The 14658-nt window shown below is 42.6% G+C and overlaps 1 protein-coding gene across 2 annotated transcripts; it reads left to right on the top strand.

Annotated features, from left to right (window-relative positions):
* Positions 1–2226: 2226 nt before the first annotated feature.
* On the top strand, positions 2227–14453 carry LOC133939321 (UDP-glucuronosyltransferase 2A2-like). 2 transcript variants are annotated; one of them, XM_062381557.1, is made up of 8 exons: positions 2227–3014; positions 6047–6048; positions 9408–10035; positions 10143–10291; positions 10427–10558; positions 10831–10918; positions 13544–13763; positions 13956–14453. In XM_062381557.1, exons 1-8 carry the CDS (start codon positions 2291–2293, stop codon positions 14233–14235), a joined length of 2223 nt encoding a protein of 740 aa, XP_062237541.1. In that variant the 5' UTR covers positions 2227–2290; the 3' UTR covers positions 14236–14453. The 2 variants fall into 2 exon arrangements, with proteins under 2 accessions (XP_062237541.1, XP_062237540.1); XM_062381556.1 differs by lacking the exons at positions 9408–10035; positions 10143–10291; positions 10427–10558; ... (1 more) ...; positions 13544–13763; positions 13956–14453 and adding exons at positions 3122–3270; positions 3389–3520; positions 3767–3854; positions 5506–5725 and having other exon boundaries at positions 2233–3014; positions 5883–6380.
* The last annotated feature ends 205 nt before the right edge of the window (positions 14454–14658 follow it).

Genomic DNA, 14658 nt, shown 5'->3' with positions numbered 1-14658 from the left:
ATGCTTCTCTTTCCCTCCACCGAGTGTATTTGCCTGATTGACTATTCTCTCCCAAGTATGTGGGTAATCGTCTATTGAGAGCACATTTCCTTATCAGCGTCTAACACACTGTCTGAATCCCTTATCACAATGGGCCAGATCAGTGCAGGCAGCCCCTCGCTCTCCCGGGTGAGGCGCCCATGAAAAAGAATTTCTGGAGTTGGGTGCCAACTGATAGGCCCTGAGCTCTTTATCCCCTTAAAGCCAATTCACACTCTGCATGTTTAAATATCTTAGCTCAACCCCTGCCCTCCCACTCCCGTCATGCACTCGAGCCCCCTCCTCCCTCTCTGCCTCTCCTCTCTGTCTCTCTCGCTCTCTCCCTCTTTAACCCCAACGCGGCTCTGAGTCCCAGCGTGGACTGCCGCCGCAGCTGACCCGCAGTGCGCTGTGGGTTGGTGGGTGGGATGCAGGTGCAGGGAGGGAGAGAGGAGAGAGAGAGAGAGAGAGAGAGAGAGAGAGAGGCAGAGAGAGAGAGGAGGGGAGACCCCCATTGTTGGGCTGGACAGCACCCTCTCTTCTCTGGAGCACCCTCTGATGGGGGAGCCCACTGACAATCACGCATTCTAATCTGATTATGCAAATGTCTACTTCAAAAAGCAATGCGCTGTAACCCTCACCCTGTGGTGGGAAGACAGCGCGAGTAGGGAGGAAGGAAGGAGGGAAGGAAGGAAGGAGAGTAGGCAGCAGGAATGTGGAGAGGGAGCTGCAGATGGTTGGATTCCTGAGAAAATTAAGCACAAGGGCAAAATTCATCAGAATCAATTTTGTTTGCGAGACCCTCACAGCAGCTCCTCACACGCGTCCTCTGCGCCGCCAGCGGAGGTCTGAGGACGGAGCAGCGCTCACTTACCACACTCTGAATGGCCACCAGCTCCCTCAGCAGGGCATTGAATTCACTATTCAAATGCGTATTGTTTTTCCAGACGCTCCTGAGTCCGGTGTCAAAAGGGAATCTACAATGTTAATGAGGGGCCTAAAGTGCCCAGAGTTAAGACTTCAGACATCCAAACAGTTGGACCTGACATTTCCCCAAGAACAACGCGGGCGTCTGATTCCTAAAGGCACGGACCACAAAACCCCCCAGCCTCCTAAATATTCATGCAAAGCTGAGCGCCCTGGCCCGAGCAGATTTCTGAAATCAGCTGCTTCATTCTGCTGCACGATAGATCTCTAAAAGGAAAACAGCATCCATGCTAACAGCACTGGACCTGAAGCAACACGATGCTAATTCTTTACCCTCAAAGAGCAGTTCCAGTGCTTGTTGGATGGTTCACGACTTGTTGAAGAGAAAAGGTTCATGAGAATGGAGCCTCTTCACTCTTCACCCATTCGGTTCTTGCTCTACGTAACTTTTGTGAGCGGGTACGAGAAGCGTGGAACTGACCGATAATCGCTGCTTAAATTGTCCGAATCAACTCCAGCAAGTTGAAGAGTGATGCTGAAATGTAGATCGTTGAAAAAGTCATTTAAAACCAGCGTTTATGTCCAATATTCAGCCGGGAACATTTTAAATTTGAAGGACTCTGAACAGAATATGGTGGATTTGTTTGTTCAGGAAGCCGGGGATCATGGGAAATATCCAACGTTCAATTGTGTTTCTTTTCAGTGAGCGAGACGACGCAGTCAGATTGAGCAGCTTTGGTTGTTCTCTACTGAACCACTGATAAATGTCATTTTAATCCTTCAATAGTTTGAATGTGATATTTCACTAAAGGTAAAAAGTTACGGGACGATAAAGGATCCATGTTAGTTTGTACATAAGTTCATGACAATCCGTCCTTGAGCCATGACACTAATGTAGGAATAATTCACTTTAAGGAAATAATGGTGAAGAAAGAGCTACACTCATTTCCCTTCTATGGACGTGTTTTGATTAACACTTCAACAGTGTGCCGGGGAATTCTTCTGCAGGCACCCAACGCTTTCACAACTTCCTCAGATTATGCAATTGTGTCCGAGCCCATTTAGCTGAAGTCATTATCCATTATTTCACAGCATCTCGTCCAGCTGACAGCAAGAGCCTGGTATTCTGGAGTCTGTTCTGACTTTTTAACTCTATTTGTAGAGGTTATTCTTGATGTTGACTGCCACCTTTCACCTCGGACCATTTGTTTAAGGTGCGTCTGTAATCTAATGCATCAAGTGGAACTATGACCCAGACCCCAGCTCTGTGAAGTTAATAATTACCAAGGAGAACAATATAAAAAGGATCCGGCACAGCAGCTTTTCTTCGTGACACACAGCGACTATGGAGAAGAGGCAGCCCCTCTTTGTTTGTGTGCTTCTGGCACTTTGTGCCACTCAGACGGCGAATGGAGGAAACATTCTGGTGTGGTACACTGAGGGCAGCCACTGGATTAACATGAAGCCTGTGCTGGAGGGTCTGATCGACAGGGGACACCAGGTCACCGTCCTGGTTCCGAGCACGACTCTGTTCATGAACACCAGTATTTCTTCTCGCCTTCAGTACGAAAACTTCGAGGTATCCATCTCACTGAAGGAGATGGAGACGTTTTTTGACAACTTTCTTCAATTCACCCTGTATGAGATGGATCAAATGAACTCCTTGCAGATGTACATGAAGTTTATTGAGATAATGGAGGTCAACCTGCAGTATACTTTGAAGTATTTGGACGGAGTGGTGAAATCAGACACCGTCATGAAGAAGCTGAAGGAAGGAAAATATGACCTTCTCCTGGCTGACCCCGTCTTCGCCGGCAGTGACTTGACTGCAGAGATTTTGGGCATCCCTCTGGTTTTCACTCTGCGCTTCAGCTTTGTGAATAACTGGGAGAGATACTGTGGCCAGCAACCGGCTCCACCGTCCTTTGTCCCTGCTGTTATGAGCAAACTGACAGACAAGATGGACTTCTCAGAGAGAGTGTGGAACTTTGCCTTCTATTTAATCAATGACATCATTTTGAACAACATTTATTGGAAAAAAGTAGATGCATATTACTCTGAAATCCAAGGTGAGCAGCTGAGTTATTTTAATTGGACCCTACTTTCCTCTGTATGTTTAATTGCTTTGACTTAGAAAATTAGCCGAATGACTGATGATACTTTTGCAATGTGACAGGGAAACCGACCAGTGCCTGCCAGACAATGAGTAAAGCAGACTTCTGGTTGATTCGAACCTACTGGGATTTTGAATTCCCTCGTCCATTCCTCCCCAACTTCAAATACGTTGGTGGGATCCACTGCAGACCTGCTAAACCTTTGCCAGAGGTAGTTTTAATCTTAAATGACACTGTACTGCCAGAGTATTCCAATAACTCCGCTATAAGCAGTACAGGAAGTTACTCTTGGTTTGAACTGGGATACTACGGCTTTTCTCTTTTTGCAGGATATGGAGGAATTTGTGCAGAGTTCAGGGGACGCTGGCATCGTGGTCTTCACTTTGGGATCCATGGTCAGGAACATCACTGCTGAGAAGGCGAACGTGATCGCCTCGGGCCTCGCTCAGATCCCACAAAAGGTCCAAATAGTATAAATTTAACTACCAACTATCCTGAGAGGTTGAATTCAAAATGTTAAAAAAAAGGAAATTTAAAACCTTTGGCGAGATTTTGTATTACAGCTAAAGAAGTCAGGGTAATCGCCAAGGATCGACCATTTTCCAGCAAAACTAAAAACTGGAGTTATACGATATGATTATTAATTGTTATAGAATATACACTGTATATTATGTTTTTCCTGTGTTCATCTTAACGTGTGTTTACAGGTGCTGTGGAGATACAGTGGAGAAAAACCAGAGACTCTTGGTGATAACACCAGATTATATGACTGGATCCCTCAGAACGACCTGCTGGGTAAGAAGCTTCATGACTTTTACTTTTAAAGAAAGATGCTATCCACCACACTGTGCGACATAGCCTAAAAAAAATGATCCTCCTTTTCGCGTTGACTTATTTGTGCGAGGCCGGCTTTTCAAGACTGACTCGCTCAAAACTAAATATCGCAACCGCGCACAGATCGAGGATGACCTGATGATATGTTTGTCAAACATTGTCCCAAGATTTGAGGACCTTTGCAAGGCAGAGCAGGCTCATGTCTCACATTGACAGACCTGCAAGTTTGTTTTAAAGATCACAAGAGGCCCATAATAATAACAGTATCCTAATGATGCAATATTAACACTTATTATTATTATGATAATAATCATAATAATTATATAATAATAATTGGTCGATTATCATTAATTATAATAATAATAACATAATGATGGTGATAATAATGATGATTATTATAATAAGAAAGCATGAAGGCTCACATAGCTGCTAATATGAATAGCCTACTAATAGGCCTACTACTACTGATCTTAATAATAATAATAATAATAACAATAATAATAATAAATAGTACAGACAATTGTTATTACTATTTCACTACACTAATAAGTTGTGAAATAGTAATAACAATTGTCTGTATGGGCCTAACAATAACAATAGTCTAACCTTGACATGTCAGGCCTATCAATAACAATATGCTATCTATGTTTCTATCTATCTATCTATCTATCTATCTATCTATCTATCTATCTAAATATATATATATGGTTGTGTAGTTGAGGGCGGCGGGGGGTCCCAGCTACCCCTAACCAGCTTTGGGGGGGCCCAGCTTGCAAAAGTTTGAGAACCCCTGGTTTAGACTATCCGTTGTCACTTTCCCAATGTCAACACAAAACATACACTGAGCTCATGCAGCTCAGATTTATCAGGTGCGACAGACATTGTTCAGTGGACTTGGACCAACAAGGGCAAAGTGGAGAAAAGGTGCACAGAGGTAACTTCAGAACATAATCAGTGTTGCTGCCAGCTTCCTCTCACATGTCTTTATTAGGCTGGCTACCTTCCAACTGGGCAAAGGGGGCAGTAGCCCTCAGGTGCCCCAAAGGCGTTGGTTGTTTTATTCATTTGTTGACATAATTTGATTTATGGAGAATTTGTTGTAAAGGTTCTGAAGGAGAGCATTAATAACAAATCCTTGTCTTGTGGAGGGTTTTTACAAAGCAAGTTTTAAGATTTTTAGTTTTTATTTAGCTCCTTTATTTTCATTGTCCATTAATCTAACAATTATTTTATTGATAAAAATATCGAAATAGTTGAAAAAGTACCATCAGTCTCCCCTGAAGCACAAATGTATATCTTTGATGTCTGACGATCCGTTAAAAACTCGTTCAGAGTGATGCTTTGTTTTGATTTATATTTTCCACTTGATTTTCCCTCTCCAAAAAAAGACATATTATATAAGTTAGTTGTTAATTATTAAAATATTTTTAAGAAATGTCTATGCAACTTTTTAAGGTTTCAACCTTTCTATGTAAAGTGCATTGAGATATATATTATGATTTGGCTCCATGCGAATAAAATAGAATGTGGTAGTTATATTAAGGGGAAATGTACTTTGTGCAAAAGGTTGGAGAACCGAGGCATGATTCATGATCTTCGGCTTCTTTATCAGGTCATCACAAGACCAGAGCCTTCATCACCCACGGTGGCACAAATGGGATTTATGAGGCCATCTACCACGGTGTTCCCATAGTGGGCATCCCCTTGTTCGGTGACCAACCAGACAACATGGCCCACATGAAGGCCAAGGGAGCTGCAGTTATCGTGGACTTAAACTTCATGAAGCCTGAGGACCTGAGAGATGCGATCAATACTGTTATCAAAGAGAAATCGTAAGTGTCCTTATCTGCTCTTAGTCGGTTCTAGGCTTTTAAAGAAGGTACTGGATCATTTCCTGATCAGGGTTTCCACCAAGTCAAACTTAAGACTTTAAAAAATAATTGAGAGACAAGACAATAAAATGTGCATTACCTCCCCATGTTCATCCAGGTACAAGGAGAGTGCCATGCGGCTGTCCAGTATCCACCATGACAGACCCACCAGTCCCCTGGATGAGGCCTTGTTCTGGATCGAGTTCACCATGAGAAACAATGGGGCCAAGCACTTGAGGGTCCAGGCCCATGAGCTGACCTGGTACCAGTACCACTCCCTAGACGTCCTGGCCTTCCTCCTCGCAGTCGTCCTGCTCATCACACTCCTCTTCATCTGGACATGCCGTTTCTGCTTTAGGATGTGCTGTGGCAGGAGAGGCAAGAAAAAGACTGAGTGATGGACTTTAAGATTTGAAATGCAGTCTGCAAAGAAGTGACGGGTGAAACACTGACAGTTCTCAGGTTTTCATGTTGATTCTCAGGCACGTTTTGTACTCAAAATATCCTGGATGTGCGTTTGTTATCAGTGATCATCAACTCCTGACACGACTAAGACTATAACTGTCATGTAAAAAGTAGATTGACCGCACTCTTGAATAAAGATCGGAAAAAGCTCCATATGTTCAGTTTTCAACTGAAACTTTTGAGGTAATTTGTAATGAAAGAGAAATAATCCACTACATTGACAAATACCACAAATTTACTATCTTCAACAAGAGCACATTTCTCCTTTGCTCCCTCATGTACCATCAGTAATTAGTGGAATTGCTCAAAGTTGAGTTTTAATTTGCATAGCGCCTCCCTTTTATTTTTTGAAGCCATTTTGCCAGTAAAGGCTCGATGTTCATTGGCTGGTAAAAGTTTGGGGACACACAAAAACAAAACAAAAATAAACACACAAGGGATTTGTTCTGTGCCTTCACTTAGATATTATTATTATTACAAATGACCCCACTGCTTCAGGTTTTCTCGGCACACTACAGCATCATCCAAAATATGTATATCACACATGGGCGGAAACTCAGACTTTGACATCCAGGATACTGTTATCAACATAGATCATGTGATATAATCAAACTAACTACGGTTTGGAGCTGAGACACTGGCCAGAGAAGAGAACACTTGGAATACGTTGCTTGTTTGATCTACATTTGTGTGTGATGAATCGTGGGTGACGCAGTGCGAAGTTGAGTTAGTTGGTTTAGGTTTGGCTACACTAAGCACATTATACGGGCATTCAGCAATGGCATGGTGCAGGTATTCGATTTAGACAGCGTCTCTCTTGAGGAGAAGGAAAACATTCCGTAACGTTTTAGCCAGACCTCAGATAATATTATAACGGACTGGTAGTTAGGTTTATGTTATGGTTGACTGCTCTTTGTTTGTTATGACTTATGTCCAGCTAACTACACCATGTTAAATAAGTATTGAGATGTCCTGAGGGTCATTGAACAGGTCGGGGTGGGGCACGTGACGGTTCTAGACCAATGGCTGTGGTGTTATGTTGGATGGCAGGCTCTCATTGGCTGATGAGTTGGCTGCTCAAGGGTGAATGAGGAAGGGGAGTGAAGAATACGGTGTTGGATGTTAGGAGTGTCGGATTTACGAACAAGAAGTGTGTTGTGTTTGTTGGACTTTAATAAAGTTACACATAAAGAGAGAAGTTTCCTGTCGTCTATACGCGAGGATGCTACAATATGAACGTTTTCCCCGCTCAAATTCAATATTTGTCATTAAATTGCGTTAACAGCCAGGTTTCATGGGAAATATCCACGTTCATTTGGGTTTCAGTTCAGTGAGCGCACAGTCCGAATGATAAGTGCAATGTTTGACCTGTTTGTATTTCTCGACCAAGGGCTATATCATTAGAAGTCTACACAGGGAAGCACTGACAAATTTCATGTTAATCCTTCAAATAGTTTGAATGTGATATTTCACAAAAGGTACAAATGTGAGCCTTTCGGTGGTAGCAAAGAAAAAGTTATGGGACGATAAAGGATTCATGTTTAAAATATTAATATTAAATCATAACTTTAGTTGGTTAAAGTTACCTGTCGGCACCACCCTTCAAAGGAAGGGTAAAGATAGGCAATTTATTGAATAAGATCAGTCTCATTTAGATCTAGTTCAATTAGAAATCTCAATATTTACTATTAAAGATTATATAATGAACAGTTAAGGTTAAAGAGTTCTGGACAATGTAGAGGTTGGCAAAATTCACTTATGCAACATTAATGAAAGAACATTTGTGAAAGAAAAACATTTATTATGAATATAATAAGATGTGTTAGTAAAACATCTTAGTTTAGTTACTAACAACGTACTAACTAAACTAAGATGTGTATGTGAATGTGTGTGCCTATGTAAAACTGAGTGCTCTCAATATAGCGGATGGCAAAATGCTCACACTTCCTCAGCATGCTTTCAAAATAGTCGCTGACCCCCTAAAGATAGCAGCCCCCCCCCCCCCCCCTTTTCTTCTGGAGTGGGTCCTGTTGAGCTGTGGGGCTCAGTTGCTTGTGGAATCCTACCTGCAGGACATCGAGTCGCTGCTAGGAGTTTGAAGAGCTTGAGATGCGTGGAGGTTTCCTTGAAGAGATGAGTCGGAAGCTGCACCTCTGACCACCGCTGGAAGAGAAGAAATCCAGGCTTCCCCCTCGGCAATGCAGGAGAGGAGAGCTGGCAGCCTCCTCCTGGGAAGGTTGATGGAAAAAGAGAGAATTTTGGGGGATCCTCTCCTTATATTGGCCCACTGACCTCACAGGTCATGGGGCCAGAGTGACCAATAGGAGTTGACCCTTGTTATTTTTCACACCTCTGTCAAGTTGAGGAATCCTGGGAGAGCGAGTTCCATGGCCCTGGCTTTTTCCAGAACATTGGAACCTGTTGCACCCTGGGAGACTGAGTTGCTTGGCTTTCTCAAGAACAAAGAAACATGCTGTTTTGCGGCTTTGACTAACATGTAGGCCGAAAAGGAGTAGGCCTTTAGTTTCACAGAAACACTGTCCCAACATTAAGTAGGAATAATTCACTTTAAGGGAATAATGGTGAAGATACAGTTACTTTTGAGTTTGGTTCATTTTAATGATAATCTGTCTGCATTTTTAATGCTAACAGACCAACAATCTTTAACTTACAACATACACTCATTTCCCTTCTATGGACGTGTTTTGATTAACACTTCAACAGTGTGCAGGGGAATTCTTCTGCAGGCACCCAACACTCTCACAACTTCCTCAGATTATGCAATTGTTCGAGCCCATTTAGCTGAAGTCATTATCCATTATTTCACAGCATCTCGTCCAGCTGACAGCAAGAGCCTGGTATTCTGGAGTCTGTTCTGACTTTTTAACTCTATTTGTAGAGGTTATTCTTGATATTAACCGCAACCTTTCACCTCGGACCATTTGTTTAAGGTATGTTACCTAATGCATCAAGTGGAACTATGACCCAGACCCCAGCTCTGTGAAGTTAATAATTGTTTACCAAGGAGAACAATATAAAAAGGATCCGGCACAGAAGCTTTTCTTCGTGACACACAGCGACTATGGAGAAGAGGCAGCCCCTCTTTGTTTGTGTGCTTCTGGCACTTTGTGCCACTCAGACGGTGAATGGAGGAAACATTCTGGTGTGGTACACTGAGGGCAGCCACTGGATTAACATGAAGCCTGTGCTGGAGGGTCTGATCGACAGGGGACACCAGGTCACCGTCCTGGTTCCGAGCACAACTCTTTTCATGAACACCAGTATTTCTTCTCGCCTTCAGTATGAAAACTTCGAGGTATCCATCTCACTGAAGGAGATTGAGACGCATTTTGACAACTTTCTTCAATTCACCATGTATGAGATGGATCAAATTAACACCTTGCAGATGTACTTGAAGTATATGGAGATAATGGCGGTTGACCTGCAGTTTACTTTGAAGTATTTGGATGGAGTGGTGAAATCAGACACCGTCATGAAGAAGCTGAAGGAAGGAAAATATGACCTTCTCCTGGCTGACCCCCTCTACACCGGCAGTGATTTGACAGCAGAGATTTTGGGCATCCCTCTGGTTTTCACTCTGCGCTTCAGCTTTGTGAATAACTGGGAGAGATACTGTGGCCAGCAACCGGCTCCACCGTCCTTTGTCCCTGCTGTTATGAGCAAACTGACAGACAAGATGGACTTCTCAGAGAGAGTGTGGAACTTTGCCTTCTATTTAATCAATGACATCATTTTGAACAACATTTATTGGAAAAAAGTAGATGCATATTACTCTGAAATCCAAGGTGAGCAGCTGAGTTATTTTAACTGGACCCTACTTTCCTCTGTATGTTTAATTGCTTTGACTTAGAAAATTAGCTGAATGACTGATGATACTTTTGCAATGTGACAGGGAAACCGACCAGTGCCTGCCAGACAATGAGTAAAGCAGACTTCTGGTTGATTCGAACCTACTGGGATTTTGAATTCCCTCGTCCATTCCTCCCCAACTTCAAATACATTGGTGGGATCCACTGCAGACCTGCTAAACCTTTGCCAGAGGTAGTTTATCTCCATTGTTGCAGGCCCATTAATCTTAAATGACACCGCCACAGTATTCCAATAACTCCGCTTAAAGAAGTACAGGAAGTTACTCTTGGTTTGAACTGGGATACTACGGCTTTTCTCTTCTTGCAGGATATGGAGGAATTTGTGCAGAGTTCAGGGGACGCTGGCATCGTGGTCTTCACTTTGGGATCCATGGTCAGGAACATCACTGCTGAGAAGGCGAACGTGATCGCCTCGGGCCTCGCTCAGATCCCACAAAAGGTCCAAATAGTATAAATTTAACTACCAACTATCCTGAGAGGTTTAAATCACTCTGAAAGATTGAGATAAGATTTATTAAGTAACACACAATGGTTCGTGGTTATAGGCATGATTTGGCATTTTTAATGGTTGAATTAGGATATGGGCCTTTGAAGAGAATTCAAAATGTACAAAAAAAAGAACATTTAAAACATTTGGGAGTTATACGATATGATTATTCACTGTATATTTTGTAAAGATTTTCCTGTGTTCATCTTAACGTGTGTTTACAGGTGCTGTGGAGATACAGTGGAGAAAAACCAGAGACTCTTGGTGATAACACCAGATTATATGAATGGATCCCTCAGAACGACCTGCTGGGTAAGAACCTTCATGACTTTTACTGTTACTGTTTCTCTCCATTTCCCTATATCAACTCATTACTTAAAGGGGACATATTATGCCCATTTTACCACTGTTGATATGGTTGCTTGGGGTATTAATGAAATGTCTGTAAAAATTCTTGGTCAAAACACCACAAGGATCATTTAAAATAGCACCCTTTTTACCTTGTCTAAAACAGCCCTCTTCAGATTGAGCTGTTTGGAGTCTCCCCCCCCCCCCCCCGCTCCCCCTCTCACCGACCAAAACTAAACCAAAGTAGCAGCAAGCGAGCGTTAGCTCGCTTGCCATCTAACTGGCCGCAGCAGAACAGACACGGTCCCCTCAGCGGCCCGTCCGGCAGCTCCCCACTGCTGCTTCAACCGGGTCTACACACAGAAGCTAGCGTTAGCTCGCTGCTGCTACCATAAACAGACACCAACAGAAGCGAGCCGCTGACATTGGCAAGCTTCCCAGCTAACACCCGCCGCCCCGAGCTGAGGAGGAAGCTGTGGCTCGTAACTTACCCCGACCGCCGGCTCTGCTTCTCGGCCAGACCTCCGCCTCTCACCCCGCTCCCTAGCTGGTTAGCGTCCCCCCTCGGCTAGCTTCCCAGCTAACGTAATCCCTTTCAACGCACTCTAGCGTATAGTTTCTGACATAGATGAACCACAACAAATTGCGCAAGTTCTTTTTTTCCAGAGTTTTGGGAAGGTAGATATGCCAGATACCCAGATTAACGTGTAGAAGCTCTACTAAAGTGGAATTTTCATAATGTGTCCCCTTTAATGCTAATGTTTTCTAAATTCAAAATGAATTCAACTTAAAATGCATACTTTTAAACAGAACTTATAAACCCGAGATGTTTTTTGACCGTGATGAGCTGAACAAATTAGCTGCTGAGAGGTCACTGAACTCACTAAATCGACTTTCTAAGTCAAGGTCACAGCTGTTTTATACAAACAGGAAATAATGTATTTACCCTGAGTAGTAATTCAGTCTACAACTTTGGATGTCCACTGCAAGAATAAATGAAAATATATGTTTTCCAAAAGTTGAATCCTTTTGTTTCCTAAAGTTCAACATTTCAAATCTATTTTTCACGCTGTGGCCATTTCCCTGATTCACATTGTGATTTGCTTTGTGCGTCCATCAACAGCAGACCCACAAATCAGGGGCTAAATACATGATGGACTGTTTAGACCAGGGATGGGCAAGCTTTTTGAGTCGCGGGCCACAATGGGTTCTACAATTTGACAGAGGGGCTGGGCCAGGACCAGATGGATGGAGTGTTTTTGTGAACTAATATAAATGAAATGGAAAAAATCATTTCATGAAAGGATTTGGCCTTTAACAAGTAGCAAAGCATTTATTTGCATGGCAATTTCACAAAACCCGCCTTCGGAGAAAGGCTTGCAAGCCTTTCCTATTTCGAATGCCACCAAAAAACTTGCCTTGGTAGTTGACTCTTGAATCGCAGTTTGTCTTTGCCGTAGCCGCCCGTTCTTGCGTTGACTGCTTGCTATCGTAGTTAGCATGCTTCGTAGCAAAGTGACGGCTGATGTTGTACTCCTTGAAAACTGCGACAGTCTCTCAGCATACCATGCATACAGACTTCGATGGCCTTCAGTGAGAAAGTATATTGTTGTCCACTCCGTGTTAAACACTCGGCACTCATTGTCCACTTTTCGTTTCCTTGATCAGCTCATTTTACAGAAGGGCTCACAGGGCAAAGCGAAAAAGTGAAGGGAGATCATTTGCCCTTTATAGGCCTATACAACACACTACCGGTCAAATTTAGCTGATGCTTTTGTCTACTTTGTAGGTTTATAATATAATATTTGAACAAGTTCGGTGGGCCGGATTAAAAAGCCCAACGGGTTGTACTTTGCCCATGTCTGGTTTAGACTATCCTCTAACTTTCCCAGTGTGAACACAAAACATACACTGAGCTCATGCAGCTCAGATTTATCAGGTGCGACAGACATTGTTCAGTGGACTTGGACCAACAAGGGCAAAGTGGAGAAAAGGTGCACAAAGGTAACTTCAGAACATAATCAGTGTTGCTGCCAGCTTCCTCTCACATCTTTATTAGGCTGGCTACCTTCCAACTGGGTAAAGGGGGCAGTAGAAAATTTGTGGTAAAGGTTCTGAAGGAGAACATTAATAACAAATCCTTGTCTTGCAGAGGGATTTTTCAAAGCAAGTTTTAAGACTGTTTTAGTTTTATTGAGCTCAATTATTTTGAATTGTCCATTAATCTGGCAATTATTCTTTTCATAAAAATATAAAAATAGTTAGTAGTCTCCCCCATAGCACACATTTATATCTTTTGATGTCTGACGCTCCGTCAAAAAACTCTCCAAAATATTATATATTATTATATTATAAAAAGACATATATAATATAAGTTAGTTGTTAATTATAACAATATTTGTAAGAAATGTCTATTCAGCTTTTTAAGGTTTCAACCTTTCTATGTCAAGTGCATTGAGATATATATTATGATTTGGCTCCATACGAATAAAATTGAATGTTGTAGTAATTTTAAGGGGAAATGCACAACGAACTTGTCTAGGTTGGAAAAACCGAGGCATGATTCATGATCTTCGGCTTCTTTATCAGGTCATCACAAGACCAGAGCCTTCATCACCCACGGTGGCACAAATGGGATTTATGAGGCCATCTACCACGGTGTTCCCATGGTGGGCATCCCCTTGTTCGTTGACCAACCAGACAACATGAACCACATGAAGGCCAAGGGAGCTGCAGTTATCGTGGACTTAAACTTCATGAAGCCTGAGGACCTGAGAGATGCGATCAATACTGTTATCAAAGAGAAATCGTAAGTGTCCTTATCTGCTCTTAGTCGGTTTTAGGCTTTTAAAGAAGGTACTGAATCATTTCCTGATCAGGGTTTCCACCAAGTCAAACGTAAGACTTTAAATCTTCTTAAAAATTTCAAACCACTCCCACTGGAAAAAATAATTGAGAGACAAAACAATAAAATGTGCATTACCTCCCCATGTTCATCCAGGTACAAGGAGAGTGCCATGCGGCTGTCCAGTATCCACCATGACAGACCCACCAGTCCCCTGGATGAGGCCTTGTTCTGGATCGAGTTCACCATGAGAAACAACGGGGCCAAGCACTTGAGGGTCCAGGCCCATGAGCTGACCTGGTACCAGTACCACTCCCTGGACGTCCTGGCCTTCCTCCTTGCAGTCGTCCTGCTCATCACACTCCTCTTCATCTGGACATGCCGTTACTGTTTTAGGATGTGCTGTGGCAGGAGAGGCAAGAAAAAGACTGACTGATGGACTTTAAGATTTGAAATGCAGTCTGCAAAGAAGTGACTGGTGAAACACTGACAGTTCTCAGGTTTTCATGTCGAGTCTGAGGCACGTTGTGTCTCCACGATGTCCTGGATGTGCGTTTGTGATCAGTGATCCTCAACTTCTGACATGACTAAGACTATAACTGTCATGTAAAAAGTAGATTGACCGTACTCTTGAATAAAGATCGGAAAAAGCTCCATATGTTCATTTTCAACTGAAACTTTTGAGGTCGTTTGTAATGAAAGAGGAGAAATAATCCACTACATTGACAAAATACCAGAAATTTACTATCTTCAACAAGAGCACATTTCTCCTTTGCTCCCTCTTGTCTCATCAGTAATTAGTGGAATTGCTCAAATGTGAGTTTTAATTTGCATAGCTCCTCCCTTTTATTTGTTGACA

The sequence above is a fragment of the Platichthys flesus genome, chromosome 3, assembly GCF_949316205.1.
Source record: "Platichthys flesus chromosome 3, fPlaFle2.1, whole genome shotgun sequence".
NCBI lineage: Eukaryota > Metazoa > Chordata > Actinopteri > Pleuronectiformes > Pleuronectidae > Platichthys > Platichthys flesus.
Note: the sequence above shows the minus strand (reverse complement) of the source record. Positions and strands in the feature narration are given on the sequence as shown.

What these genes read in the sequence shown, in the direction of transcription:
- LOC133939321 (XM_062381557.1), top strand. Translation starts at nt 2,291, where the DNA reads ATGGAGAAGAGGCAGCCCCTCTTTGTTTGTGTGCTTCTGGCACTTTGT. An exon ending in ATATTACTCTGAAATCCAAG is followed by an intron (nt 10,036 to 10,142) that starts GTGAGCAGCTGA and finishes GCAATGTGACAG; the next exon opens with GGAAACCGACCAGTGCCTGC. An exon ending in TCGCTCAGATCCCACAAAAG is followed by an intron (nt 10,559 to 10,830) that starts GTCCAAATAGTA and finishes GTGTGTTTACAG; the next exon opens with GTGCTGTGGAGATACAGTGG.